The sequence below is a fragment of the Gymnoscopelus braueri genome (assembly GCF_963280865.1).
Source record: "Gymnoscopelus braueri genome assembly, contig: SCAFFOLD_187, whole genome shotgun sequence".
NCBI classification, from domain to species: domain Eukaryota; kingdom Metazoa; phylum Chordata; class Actinopteri; order Myctophiformes; family Myctophidae; genus Gymnoscopelus; species Gymnoscopelus braueri.
In genome coordinates, this window is record NW_027660828.1 from 40,957 (window position 1) to 55,701 (window position 14,745).

The following is a 14,745-nucleotide window of genomic DNA, read 5'->3' on the forward strand; positions in this document are numbered from 1 at the left end:
GTTAAAAGCTTACTTTCCTTAGTGGGAACACTCAGAGCCCCCCACCTTACGTCTAAAATACACTTTTGGGCCAGAAAAGAAAATATTTCACCGGAAGGAAAACTTGTTCCAGTTACTCCACTGCGCCCCCTACAGATCTTTCCAATGGACTTTTTCTATTGACCAGATTTTTCCTTCCGGTGAAATATTTTATTTTCTGGCCAAAAAGTGTATTTTAGACGTGAGGTGGGGGGCTCTGAGTTTTCCCACTAAGGAAAATAGGATTTTAAGTTCTTAAACCCGTCTTTGTTTTGGTGAGTAACGAAAGTGTATTTTATTTTTGTATTAAAGACGAGAGGCTGCACTACCGGGTGTGTGCGGACAACGTCTCTAGTGTATCATAGCGTTAAGGAGAACTCCCTCTAACATTATGGACCAGAGCTAGGACCCGCCCAATAACTAGTTTATTCCACTGATATCTAGGAACTAGAATTACATTACTTAGTTTTTCTTTTCTTTTCTGTTTTTTACACGAAGTACTGTAAAAGGGCTGTTTGCTAATTCTATTAGTGAACATGCATGAAATAGTTAATCTAACCTTTCCATTTTAAACAGGCACATCATTTTTAAATAATAATAATAATAATAATAATAATAATACACTTTATTTGTATAGCACCTTTCATGACATGACATGCAGCTCAAAGTGCTTTACAGAGCAAGAATACAATTACAGTTACAACCAATTTAACAATAAAGCCAACAAAAATAAAATAAAAGCAAAAGCATAAAACAACATTAAAATAGGCACATAAGCTTTTACAACTCGCGTCCCGTTCCATTATTGTTCTCAGTTCCGCCAGCAGATGGCGCCTGATAACGTTTTTAAAAAACAAAACAAAACAATGTTGTGGTTCTCAACTTGGGTTCCGGGGACCCCCTGTGGACCTTAAGGGGGTTCCAAGGGGTTCCCCGCTATAAATGACCCGCTATATTCTCCATATTACAGAACAAGTAGGCTAAATAAATACTACTACTAGAGAATAGAATGGTTGTTTTGATTAGAATGTCACTGTTATTTCTACAGGCTAACCTGTACATGGTAAAGCAGTGGTTCTCAACATGAGGTCCGGGGACCCCCTGGGGTCCTTGAGGGGGTTCCAGGGGGTCCCTGATAGAAGCTATACAAAGGTAGGAAATAGAATGCATGTCAACAGGTGGAAAAACCAAAACGACATAGTTTTACATGCAATGAATTGAGTGTGTGTGTTTAACTAAAATTATTACTTTTGAATACCTAAATATGTTAAGTAAGTACTCCAGTACTTTTACTTGAAGAGAAGTAATATTTTACCCGGAATATCTAGCCTATACTTTGTGTATATTGTGTTAGTAACAGCTGCATACTGTGACTTTTTGTTGTGTCGAGAGTCATTTACTGGAAATGGCCTGATCTGCTGTAAACAAAGCAGAGGTTGTGTAATGAACACTGAACATTGTATTGTCATAGTAACAAGGCAGACAGCTGCAAACTTTCACTTTGACTTGTGTCTGAGAATGCAATTTACTTGTAATCACTTGATCTGCTGTAAAGCCCCCCCCCCCCTGGGCATGTCTTAAATGTGTTGCAAAACCGTGCTATGTGCGTTTATGCATCTGCTATTTAAGTATAGTACATAATTACACAAATATTTCAAGCCTGTATCTCATATATCCAACCTATATCCAGGTTTTTATTATAATACCAAAATATCAACCGTGTGAAAATGTTCATTCATTTTGCACTCAGTAGTCGGCATGGGGGCTTATTTTACACAAATTACTGCATCAATGGAGTGTGGCAGGGAGGTGATCAGCCTGCAGCACTGCTGGGGTCGCTTTGACAGCCCTTATTTTTCTTGGAAATAAGGGATGCCCCGAACTGTGTCCCTTATTTGAATTTCAGGTAGTTGCCAGCCCTCGTGCCAAGTCCTGCTGGAAAAAGGGGCACCAGAATGGATTGTAGGGCACCACAAAGGGTTAATCCGCCCTGCTGCTGTCTACTGTTTCTACCAGCAACAGAGCTGCATGCTAGGGTACTACAGTTTTTGCTTGATTGATTGATTAAAGACTTTATTAACAGTTTGCAAATAGTACAGTGGTACAATTACAATTTCCATTCCATGTATTCAATTCATCAAGACATTTAAAGACATACAATAATGTACAAGAAATCATCAACACTAGTAGCAATAAACGTACAGAAAACAATTGGGGGGGGGGGTCATTTCTGGTGTTAAGCTTAGAAGACTTTTCTAGGTCCAGTTGTAAATTGCATACAGGTGCTCTTTTATGGTGGTTTTGAAGGAGGGTAAGGAATCACACTTTTTGATGTTTGTTGGTAGGGCATTCCACATTTTGGTGGCATAACAGTTGAACAAATTTAACCCCATGTTTGTGCCGAATCTGTGCCGAACAGTGGTAATATGTATTCACATCACCAGGCATTCACAGGCCCAAAACACGCTCGCCCAGGTCTAATCCGGCAACCTCGGAACGGTCGCCACCAGGTATTCCTAAACGTAACCTCAGTAAAACTATGCTTAAACCTAACCTTATTCCTAATGTTAACCTCAGTAAAACTATGCCTAAACCCTAAACTTATTCCTAACCTTAATCTCAGTAAAACGAATACAAGAACCGCTGGGGGGCGAGCGGTCCACCATAAAGATGGGGGCGAGTGTGTTTTGGGGCGAGCGTTCCGGTAACCATCCATCCGATGTAGCGGGCATGCTGCATGCAGTCTCGCAGGCACGTAGCTCTAGTCCAGAGGTAGCGGGCACGCTAGTGCAACTGCGGGCGCCTGACCGCCTGTTGGTCAAAAAAGGTGGTCATACGCCGTAGTACTACACCACTACAGGGGGGCTCTTGTTTATACAGTATAGCAATGGCATCAAGACGGTGACCGGAACGCTCGTCCCAAAACACAGTCGCCCCCATTTTCTTCGCGGACCGCTCGCCCCCAGCGGTTCTTGTACTCTTGTATTTGTTTTACTGAGGTTAAGGTTAGGAATAAGGTTAGATTTAGGCATAGTTTTACTGAGGTTAAGTTTATGAATAAGTTCAGGGTTTAGGCATAGTTTTACTGAGGTTAAGGTTATGAATAAGGTTAGGTTTAAGCATAGTTTTACTGAGGTTAAGGTTAGGAATAAGGTTAGGCTTAGGCATAGTTTTACTGAGCTTAAGGTTAGGAATAAGGTTATAGTTTTACTGAGGTTAAGGTTAGGAATAAGGTTAGTTTTAGGCATAGTTTTACTGAGTTTAAGGTTAGGAATAAGGTTAGGTTTAGCCTAGGCATAGTTTTACTGAGGTTATGTTTAGGAATAAGGTTAGGTTTAGGCATAGTTTTACTGAGGTTAAGGTTAGGAATAAGGTTAGGTTTAGGCATAGTTTTACTGAGGTTAAGGTTAGGAATAAGGTTAGGTTTAGACATGGTTTTACTGAGGTGAAGGTTAGTAATAACGTTAGGTTTAGGCATAGCTACATAAATAGCTGTAGCATCAGTAATTGTCTTCACCAGGCCGAAGGCGTGGCCGACACTATGTTTTACCTCCTGTCCGTCTGTCCGTCCGTCCGCCCTCCCGCGTGTGTGTTACTCCTACAGATTTTGTACAGAATCGGTACACATTATGTCTATAGTCATGTGCTCAAGACGGATCTGTTTCATATTTCATATTCCATTCTGATTGGCTAAGATTGGCATCTAAACTTTGCAGGAGTGGCACGTTTTGAGCAAAATGCCTCAAATCATGAATGCAGGGTCCGATTGCCATGAAAGTTCACACACGCCTGTTTTAGCACCACCAGGAGGCCGATTTTTCCAACCTGACCTGGCGGAGACCTGTGCTCTGAGGAGCACTTTTTCTAGTTTGTAAATACTGCACAGTTCAAAGGAGGATAGTCCAACAGTCCAATGTTTCAATATTACCATGGCAACACCTATTGAAAACACACTGAGGCTTATTACCAAGTAACAAATTCCTGTCCACATTCAACTGTTAAAGCATGTAAGCAATATCCAGACACAATATCAGTGCATTCAATTCCTTTAATACAGAATGTATTATTATTATTTGTATTATTGATAATGTAATTGCTTTCAGTATCAGACCCTGACATAACCCTGGGGATTATGTCACTAATATAACTATACTCACAGCTAGAAGGTCCTGGGTTCGATTCCCGCCGGGGATGCTGTAGGCACTGGGGGCGTGTCTTCTCCTCCACGTCATCAGCGCCCATACCCTAGGTGGGGTTGGCGAAAGGGCCTTTCTGTGTGGATTTTGCATGTTCTCCCCGTGTCTCCTAGGGTAGTTAATACCCTCACAAAACATGTAGTAATCCTGGTCACTATACTGCCTCCCCCTGGTCAGCCAGCCTGATGGAGGGGAAGGGAACTGGTTGGAATAACGTGTTCCTTCCACGCGCTACGTCCAACCAGGGAAACTCCCCCCTGTCGGGTGACAAGAAGGTCAGTTGGCTCTCATGCATTGAAGGAGGCATGAGCTCGGCCCTGGCCTCCCTAGGCTGGTGGGGGGAGTGTAGTGCCCAGGATCACTTAGCAAATTGGCACGTGTGAAAAAAGGGTTACAAAATCGAGGGATAAAATCTTTAGAAAATAAATAAATAATAATAATATAACTATGAATCCAGGCATCTCTCTGAGGATACTGGGGAACAGCACTGCCATCTGTTGGGTCCACCCTGGATGACACAGGAACAGGTGTCACCACCACCTCCCATGGTGACAGTTCAGGCTGTGAAATACATGGATGGCACACTGAGTTAGTGTGGGTTGAGCTGAGCTCATCTGCTGGGATGGTTCAGCAGAGATCACTGCTGGAGGTTCCACAGGTGCTGTAGATCCAGCCAGCAGTTGGTCAGTATGTCTCCTCCAGACAATGTCATAAGACATGGGGCCTGTGTGTGCTGTGTCTGGTGTGCTCCATTGGAGAATGTGAACTTTTTTGCTGACGTGACTCATACCGCTTCTTGGTTATTTTATTAATCGAAAAAGTTATAGAAAATAATCAATAGTTGCATCCCTAAGTCACATCAACAGGGGTGTAAGGTGTGCGTGTAGTTGCATGTTATAGATCCATGTTTTCACTTCTGGTTTATTCTGTATGTGCATGTGTTCACTTGGTGTGCTGTGTGTGTGTGCGCGTGCGTGTTTGTGTGTGCTTACATGTGTGGTTGAGCGTCTTACTGAGCAGGAAATGGGCTCTTCAGCCAACAAAGAGCAGAGGGGACTCAGTCAGTCAGTCAGTCAGTCAGTCAGTCAGTCGGTTTCAAGCAGTTCTTCATGATGACTTTTGCACCAACCTATATAGTATCATGTGAGTACTATTCAAATTTTACTTTAATTGATTTTACTAATAATAAATTTTATGAGATAATGTTGAAAGAGCGATCATTTGACGACAGGAATACTACAGGGGACCGAGTTTACATGAAGTGTGGTTAAAATGTGAAGGTCTTGGGTGCCGACGGCCGAGTGGTTAGGGCACGCACCACATAGGCTATGATGCCTTGACAGCATAAACGTTTAAAAACAGTTTAAAAGTTTGGTATGATCGATGGTTACAGTTAAGGAGTTACAGTATGGGCCAAAACGTGAAGCAGCCTGTTATAGCACCACCATGAGGCCGATTTGGCCTACTGGGAGTGTGCGTTTCATGCCGATCAGTCCAAAGGTGCCGGAGAATAGCTGCTCAAAGACACACACATGGACAGGAGCAAAAACACAGAGTATAAAAATAATAATAATTAACTATAGGGACTAAGGAGACGGACAGAAAGCTAAACCAAACTAGAGAGCATTGAGGACAGAATCTGGGATGGGAATATAAAACTTGAATACATTTACAAACCACGAGGGAGCCAAGACAGAAATCACACTGTGACATAACTTACCATCTGGAAGAGAGTGTCCAGTCTTAGTGCAGCAGACTGAGGAGGGATGTGACAACAGCTGAGTAAAGCAACTCTCCTACCGGATCAGGTCAGTCAGGAGAAGGTGCGCTCAACTCAAGGGGAGTCTTGAGGTGTAGTCTCTTACAATTTAACTGTAGAGCCCCCACCAGGAGGACGTAGAGCCTTCGTCCTACTCCTCCCGCCCAACACTCCCCGCTGACAGGTGCCGCCCCAGCCCGTAGGAGTACGTGCAATGACCGATATCACCCTCCCCGTCCGGCTTCCCTCCCCCGAACACGGGCCAATTGTGTTCGTGTAGACGCTCGACAAAGCCGGATGCACCATGGTGGATTCGAACCCACGACCCACAACTGTAGAGTCTTGACGATATACAGTGAAACGACTATCTGCACTCTCTTGAGTAGTTTTTTATGTTCTTAAATATATAATATAAGGAACTACTTAAGAGAGTGCGGATAATCCTTTCACTGTACAACAGCTGAGTAGACATGGAACAGTGATGAAGGGTGGGGGATGGGACAATTATGGAAGATGATGGTGCGATTATAGTGAAAGAAATAATCATGGTTTTCACAGAATGACAGACAGTGACAGGCCATTTTTGTTAGGTGAAAATCCTGGCTTGCATCTCAGTGGTATCCTTTAATCCATTTAACCACATAAAGCTCTCATTAACTGTCTGTCTGTCTGTCTGTCTGTCTGTCTGTCTGTCTGTCTGTCTGTCTGTCTGTCTGTCTGTCTGTCTGTCTGTCTGTCTGTCTGTCTGTCTGTCTGTCTGTCTGTCTGTGTGTGTGTGTGTGTGTGTGTGTGTGTGTGTGTGTGTGTGTGTGTGTGTGTGTGTGTGTGTGTGTGTCTCTCTCTCTCTCTCTCTTTCTCTAGTGGTGTATCTCCTCATCTGTTGTGGACCTGCTCAACCAGATGGTGAGACAACTTCAATGCATTGCATTATGGGTAGTGATGACATCTGATGTGTTCCAGCCATCCTGTTTATTCACAATGAACAATAATTCAGGAATTCTCAAACCTCACCACAATCCTGCGCTCCGGCTGATAAGCGACAACAAGCCTCTCCGACCAACTTACTTAAATGAACGCAGCACCCGATTGCTGTGAAACTTTACACGCACACTCACAGTAGGCCAAGGAATAACCTCCACTCCAACATTTTCACATCGGCCTCATAAAAATATTTCTCTGGATTCCTTGGATTCGCACTCTCCATATGGGCCCTGGCCTAGATTACATTGCATTTTCAAAACACACGCTTTGCTATGCTCCTACAGATTTAGTCCAAAACTATAATCAAAACTCACACAAATTGGTACACATTATCTCTGGGGTCATGACGTATGGGTAGACGACCCGGCCTGGTGGACATGATTACAACAACACATCATGTCTACAGGTAGAATGCATCTCTCCTCTCATCCATGTGTTCTTTGTTATTTCTCCCTGTCCACCTCTCTCTTCTTCCAGTGTCTCTCAGGGTCAGTCCTGAAAGAGCTCAGTTCTTTGAACATGAGACCATCTCACTGAGCTGTGAGGAAGAAGAGAACCCTGTGCAGGGGTGGACTGTAAAACGGCAGAGCAGTGAGAGTGTGGATGAAACCTGCAACAATGAATTTGGATTCATTGAAGGTACGTAGAGCGAGCTAAATACAGACAGACAGACAGACAGACAGACAGACAGACAGACAGACAGACAGACTTTTTCCTACAGTATATAACGTATCTTTTCATTGTGATTCTGTGTAGGAGAGTCCTACTGTATCATAACCCCATATCCTCTGGACAGTGGGGTTTACTGGTGTCAGTCCACATCTGGAGAAGTCAGCCGTTCCATCGACATAACAATATCTGGTACAATCAATATAATTACATAATCATTATACTGTAGTGGCTAGACGGTAACACTTTAGTTTAGTCATGTTTATTTCGAATATGTTAATAAAAATAGAACAATATTTTGCACTTTCGAAATCACAAAAAAAAGAATCAGATTAAAATATAGCAAAAAAAGAAACAAGAGATTTTTTTTTTAGAAAGTAATCTAAACATATCCGAAAAGGAGTGAGATGAAGTAAAACTTACGGTATAATCTTCCACCCCATCCCAAGTAAAATTACTTGCCTACTGTACCCTCTCTAATTTTTCCATCCTGTCGGATCCCCAATTGAGAACAAAATAACAGCAGCAGAGCTATCCAGTACTATGTCTATGAGTCTCCTCTTCTCTTCCCCTCTCTCTGTTTTATTATTTCAGAGATGTGTATGCCAGTCTTTGCCAGAGTGTGGATTAGATTTACATCGGGACGATTTAACTCAGGAACAATTGCATTCAACAGAAACCATTATAAATTACATCATTCATGAATGGTCTTTCGTTCCCTAAATAAAGGGGGACCACAGCTAAATGACTTACTGTAATATAGCAGTTTAAACCACTTTAAACCTATTTTACTCTATAGGCCTATGTTCATAACTCAACCTATGTTGGTTCTAGGTGGAGATGTGATCCTGGAGAGTCCTGTACTCCCTGTGACAGAGGGAGATAACGTCAAACTGTGCTGCCTGTCCAAAGACAAGACAGCTGGTAAACCATCCTCGGACCTCCCAGCTGGTTTCTATAAAAATGGATCCCTCTTCAGCACTGAGTCTACAGGACAGATGACCATCCACCATATTAACAAGTCTGATGAAGGATTCTACAAGTGCATCATCACCGACCTTGGAGAGTCACCAGAGAGCTGGATGGATGTGACAAGTGAGTCTTGAACCTTTGTCAGATTATTTGACCATTATCACCATGAGAAGAGAAATCAGTGTTTGGAAACTGAAAGCCATTGTTCTCTTTACAGAATCTTCCACCTCTGATCCAACTTCTGATCCAACCTCTGAGTCTGAACCCCTCATCACTCTGACCCAATTGATCATTAAGCTACTGGTGGCCACTCCTTTTGTGATGTCAACCATCCTCTACATCTCTATACTGAGAGACAGAGCTAGAGGTGAGACACACATCCTCCCTATGTTAAAAATGTCTAATGGGTCAGGGGGCCGGCCTACCAGCGGATGACCACGGCCCCTGTCACTATGTCTCTATGCACATATATGGAGTCAATTGCATATATATGGGGCCCTATCTTTGCCAGTGCCTTACCCGTTCGCACTACCCGCTACCCATGAATTACGCACAAGGGAGCTGGCACTGTCCCTAAACAGTATCTTGCGGCCGCTATACCCACTATTCATTTTGCCGACTCCGTTATTTGCGCCTGGAGGTGTGCCCGTGGGGGTGTTGTTGAGCTTTCCCTAAAATTGCTATCTTGTTTTAGAATCCGCTATGCGCTGTCCCGATTCGGGAAATATACATTCGGGAAAGCGCATAGCGGATTCTAAAACCAACCGCTATGCCAAATTCGTTTGGTAGAGCACGACTTCGGGAATGTCGGGAGTCGGCAGGGCGCACAACGGCACAACATTCGAGGTCTCCCTCTCTCCTAATTCTCAACGAATCTCTGTGATTCTAATTGTCCTATAATCAGCAGAAGTGAGAGTGTCAATTCCTTGTGTCAATTGTGTTTATATAAGATGATAGTCTATTCAAAGAAGACAATTTGTGCTGCGTGCGATGCCATGCTCTCCAAATTACACACTTCAGTTTTATTCATCCATTGCGCTGGAAATAATGAATGGATTACAATAATATAACATTCTCTATAATCAGTAACATGTAGGTGATACTTATGTCTATCAAATATGGTTTTATTGAAAGGCAATCAAAGGCTAGAGCGTATGAAGCAAATGTTGGGTGTATTAATAAGAGTATCACTAATAAGAATGTATTATGAATAATAGCCTAATGTGTCCGAATGAGAATACATCTTTGCATGGACACATTCAGTGGGGAGAGAGAGGGAGAAAGCACGGAGCATCATGGTCAGTGTGAGTGGTCAACCTCTCGTTTGTGATGTTTCAGTGAGCGGAGCGATTTTTTCCCCATCTCCTGACATAATTGTATCACTTCATTAATACTCACTCCACACACAGATTAATTTCCTCTGCAGAAAATATTTTGTGTCTCAGAGCATACGAGCGGAGTGGAGCGGGGGGAAATGCCGCTCCAGCATACAGGGGGCTGTTGTCAAGCTCGCTATCCACTCATGCTCTCTCTCTCTCTTTGTGGTCTGTCTATGTCTGTCTCTCTCTCTCTTATTCTCTCTCTCTCTCTCTCTCTCTCTCTCTCAGCTGCAGCCAACGCAAGGGACAGAAGAGACAACAATGACGTCATCATGGAGGTAGCTGTGTAGCCAATCAGAACTATTGAAACTGATACTTCACCACAGCATTATAGGTTCAAATCTCACCGCAGATGTACTTTTTTCTTCTTCTTGTGTGTGTGTGTGTGTGTGTGTGTGTGTGTGTGTGTGTGTGTGTGTGTGTGTGTGTGTGTGTGTGTGGAATCCTCAGATTCCTCATACCTCGCATCTATTAGGCTACATGCAGAGCCGGTACACAGCATGTTGGCTTCAGTAGGGCTGCTGCCAGTATCCTATCTGCACGCAACAATGCCTCAGCCACCGTCGAAGAAGAGAAAGATACTCGTTCAAAGCAAACTTTTTGTTTCAGCTCTATAATTCATGGCATTCCTTGAATTTGTATTAGTTTAAAAAGACTCAAACTAAGCTAAAAAACATTTCCTAAACAAAAAGCGGTGTGCGCTCGCTCGTGACGTCATTAAAATACCATCCTGCCAGTACACCGCTGGCTGCGACGCGTTGGTTTAAAAAGCTCATGTGGCCTAGTCACTTTAGTTTGGCTTGTTTTCATAGACCTGGTTGCTTATTTCTCTCGCAAACTCTGGCAACATTGTTCAGACACACGCTGGCGACGCTGCACGGACACACACACGCACACACACACACACACACACACACACACACACACACACACACACACACTCTCGCTCTCTCAGTCTCTCTCTCTCTCTGTGTGTGTGCAATTCCTCTCAAATAAACAGCCCCCCCTCAAGCACGCTCGCTCACTCTCTCATCCTGTTTTATAATGTTTAACTTAATACAGGACTGGATGGTAATATTGCGGTACTATGACTGTTTGTTGTGCAGGTCCAGCGACCCTCCCTATAGCCACGGTGGCTGTAATGTGCTCTCATTGGCTGTAGCACGGATCTCCTCGCAGAGTGATCGCAACCCCTTTCATACTGTATGATACTGCATGATGTCCAGTCGGCGACAGAGACAAATATCAAACCTGCTAGATATCTAGAAACACTCGGGAACGCATCGCCGAGCACTATTGTCGTGGGTTTAGATCCTCTCGCAGAGCCTTTCATACACAGCGAGCAATATGTCGCCGATCAAAGCCCAATCTGCGCCAGATCGGGGGGTTTTATCTGCGATCGCCAAAAAAGGTCCCAGACAGCGTGATCGGACCAAATTTACAACAGTATGTACCCACCCTACACCCACCCCACATACTGATGATTGCACTTGACTTGATATGTTTATATGGCAATGGTTTCAGTTCCTTAGTAGTTCTCTGTCTGCTGAAAATGTCTAGTCAAATGACTTGTGGTTTGTCCCCAAGTGTCTTTCCAAGTTCTCTTTCTTCACCATCACTGTGCAGTTCTTGCTGATGAGACAAATACTTACAGTAGAATAATGATGAGAGAGCTTTATCTAGTTCCATGTATGGTACACAAATACATATGGCTGAGATTTCAGTTCCTTTTTCTCAGCTCTAAGTCTGCTGGAAAGGTCTTAAATGATTTATGGTTTGTCAGACAGTGTCTTTCCAAGTTTTTTCTTCACTTACTGCATAGTTGTTGCAATAATTTTTTCCATAAGAAATAATGTGTTGTATACTATGTCTTTTGTCTCATGAGGTCTGTTCCCAAACTCATTCAACTGATGTCTTGTCTCATTAGATGTGGTTGAAAAATAGTAGTAGCTTAATAAACAGGTAACACACAGGGTCAATCCTGTGTTAATTCACACTGCCCCACTCATTTGTTAGTTTCAGGTGAACAACAGGTGAACACAACTAAGATTGTTCATTGTATGTATTGTACATTGTGTATTGTGTAATATGCAAGCTCACCCAGTTTGTAGATCAGCTAATTTTGGTGAAGAGATTTGGAGGGGGAAAAGGCCCCGGTCAACAAAGTATGTAGGGTTTAAGTGGTTAAAGTTTTCATTTTCCTTCTATTTTCAATCATTTAAATTTCATGTCTGTATTGATAAACATTAATCAGTATTAATCATTGTAAACTATATATATTTTAAAATTCTAGTCATTGCATGATGTAAAGTGTATGCTAATAAAGATATAATTCTATATAATTCTCACCAGCATCCATGTGAATGCCATGTGAAATTAGCATAAATATCCTTGGACCGTTTCGAACTGGGTCCAGTTTCCCTCAGTCTTGCTTTGGGCCATGTCCTGTTATCAACAGGTCCGTTTCGGACTGGGTCCAGTAATTTAGATTTTTTTTTTTTTCCTCTGGTCCGTTCGGACTGGGTCCAATTTGGTGGACCTGTGCTACCCTCTAGTCTAGACCCTTGTCCTGTTATTGCACTTTTTGGAGGATCCTCCAGTGTCTACTCTGTAAGTTCCAAAGGAACCTTTTAACTTTCTGCATCCTCTTATCAGACACCAGCCTCTGCCTTTAAACCACTAAAATAATTTTAAAACCTTTAAACCATCAAAGTTTTAGACCCTTAAGATTTCATCATCTCATCTCATTTCATCGAATAAATCCTAGGTTCACCTTACAACACCAGACCAAGAGGGGCAGTCCACTCAGAGAATGGGTGACCTCTTTTGTGTTATTAGTTTGCCCTCTGTTTTGTAGTTAGGCTTTTATGATCCCACCCTGAGGTAATGTGTACATTGTTATGACTTAAATTAAACTTAAATTATGAAATAAATCCTTAATTCTTGGGATTCTAAACCTGTGTGGCCTGGCTGTTTGGGGACTGGGAAGGAGGGAGTCCATTATCTATGTTACACCTAGAGACCCCTAGCCTTGGTCGTAACAATATTAAACGTCATGGATAGGTATTAATTAATTGTTGCTCAGGGACACTTCGACACATACTGGGTTGACCAACTAGTTATTATTTGTGTATTTGTGGTCATAAACATTTAATGCTCTGCGGTTTTATTTGTACGTTTTTATTTGTGAGTGTGCTGTTGAAGAGGGTTGTTGTTGCATTTGCTCTTTTTTATTTTCAATCAATCAATCAATCAAATCAAATCAATAAAATGTATATTGTCCTAAAATAAATACAGGATAAAAGTGAGGTGACATTCTTATTTTACTAGAAGGGAGAACGCAAAAGAAGAGCACAAAAAAGCCTGAAATATAGCAGCATGTTAAAATCAGTTAAAATCAGTCATGTAGATTGAAAGAAGTCCTAAAAACAAAATTGCATTCAGTATATTGCACAGTAAATAATAAAAGGCACAGGTGACTGGCTGATTGTGACAGGCTGACAGGCTGATTGTGTCAGGCCTGCACACAATCTGTAAGAGTCAAAACCACAGAGGCACGGAATGACTAGTACAGTATGTAGGTCATGTGCACTAGAAGTACAGGCACCAAAGACATGAGAGAACACGCACGCACGCGTGCACACGTACACACACACACACACACACACACACTCACACACACACACACACACACACACACACACACACACACACACACACACACACACACACACACACACACACACACACACACACACACACACACACACACACACACACACACACACACACACACACACAGAGAGAGAGGGGATGTGAAACAAGAGCATCAATATGACTCACTAACTCAGTTGAACATCCAGGACAGAGTCACACAAGAGAAGTAAATTAATCAATGAAAATAAATCAGTTCCAACCATTCTGTCAATCCAAGCTCAGTGCTACCTGTTAAACACAACAAGTATAATGTTTAGTCTTTTTTCAGGACACGCAAATCATATACTGTAGATCTACTGATCTTAAAAGGTTGGTGTTCTTCAGACCACATCCATTACATTCAATCACCACCAGTTATAAGAATGAGAGAATTATGAATCCACACTACCCACACGAGTAAACCCCTCCCCACCCCCATCCTCTCTTAGTTTTAGCTTTTGATGCTGCTCACTGACAGCCATAACCTACGTCAGTCAGTCAGAAGTGTGCAAAAAAAACAACAACCTTGATTCACGCTGAGGAAGGCCGTCCGTGAGTGATCTGCTGCTGGGTATACACAATAAAGATAAAGAGATTCTAAAGGACTCCGGAGTGCCGGTGACCTTTTCTAAGATACTGTTTCTGCCAGAACCGTTGCACCCGATACGTGAACTGTGAACTATTCAACTAACGAGTGATTTATCTTTTTTCGTGTGATAATTAAAACCACCGATCCACCCTGCAGACAAAAAACACTAAACTCTGTCAATCTTTTAGTACGATATATGGAATATATATGTCCAAGTTACACGTGATCTATGAAGCACCAGACACCAGAGGAGTGTGTGTGCGTGTGCGTGTGCGTGTGCATGTGCGTGCCTGTGTGCGTGGCGTGTGTGCGTGCGTGCGTGCGTGCCATCAGACAACATCGTATTTCTGTCCCATTGACTTCATTGATGCTTTGATTTACCTCATAGTCTTTTATAACTATTTATATGATTGTGTACTTTATACTTCATTGGAGCGCATGCCCCTCCAGTTATGCAATACCCGTTTTACCTGTTGATGAGAGATC

The 14,745-nt window shown here is 42.6% G+C and overlaps 1 protein-coding gene across 1 annotated transcript; it reads left to right on the forward strand.

The window, feature by feature from the left end:
- The first annotated feature begins 5,288 nt into the window (after window positions 1-5,288).
- Window positions 5,289-11,601, forward strand: LOC308081149 (Fc receptor-like protein 5). Its single transcript, XM_080457545.1, has 7 exons — window positions 5,289-5,357; window positions 6,835-6,876; window positions 7,432-7,593; window positions 7,711-7,815; window positions 8,458-8,718; window positions 8,813-8,962; window positions 10,203-11,601. The coding sequence occupies exons 1-7, from the start codon at window positions 5,324-5,326 to the stop codon at window positions 10,262-10,264; spliced, it is 816 nt and encodes a 271-aa protein (XP_080313671.1). The 5' UTR covers window positions 5,289-5,323; the 3' UTR covers window positions 10,265-11,601.
- The last annotated feature ends 3,144 nt before the right edge of the window (window positions 11,602-14,745 follow it).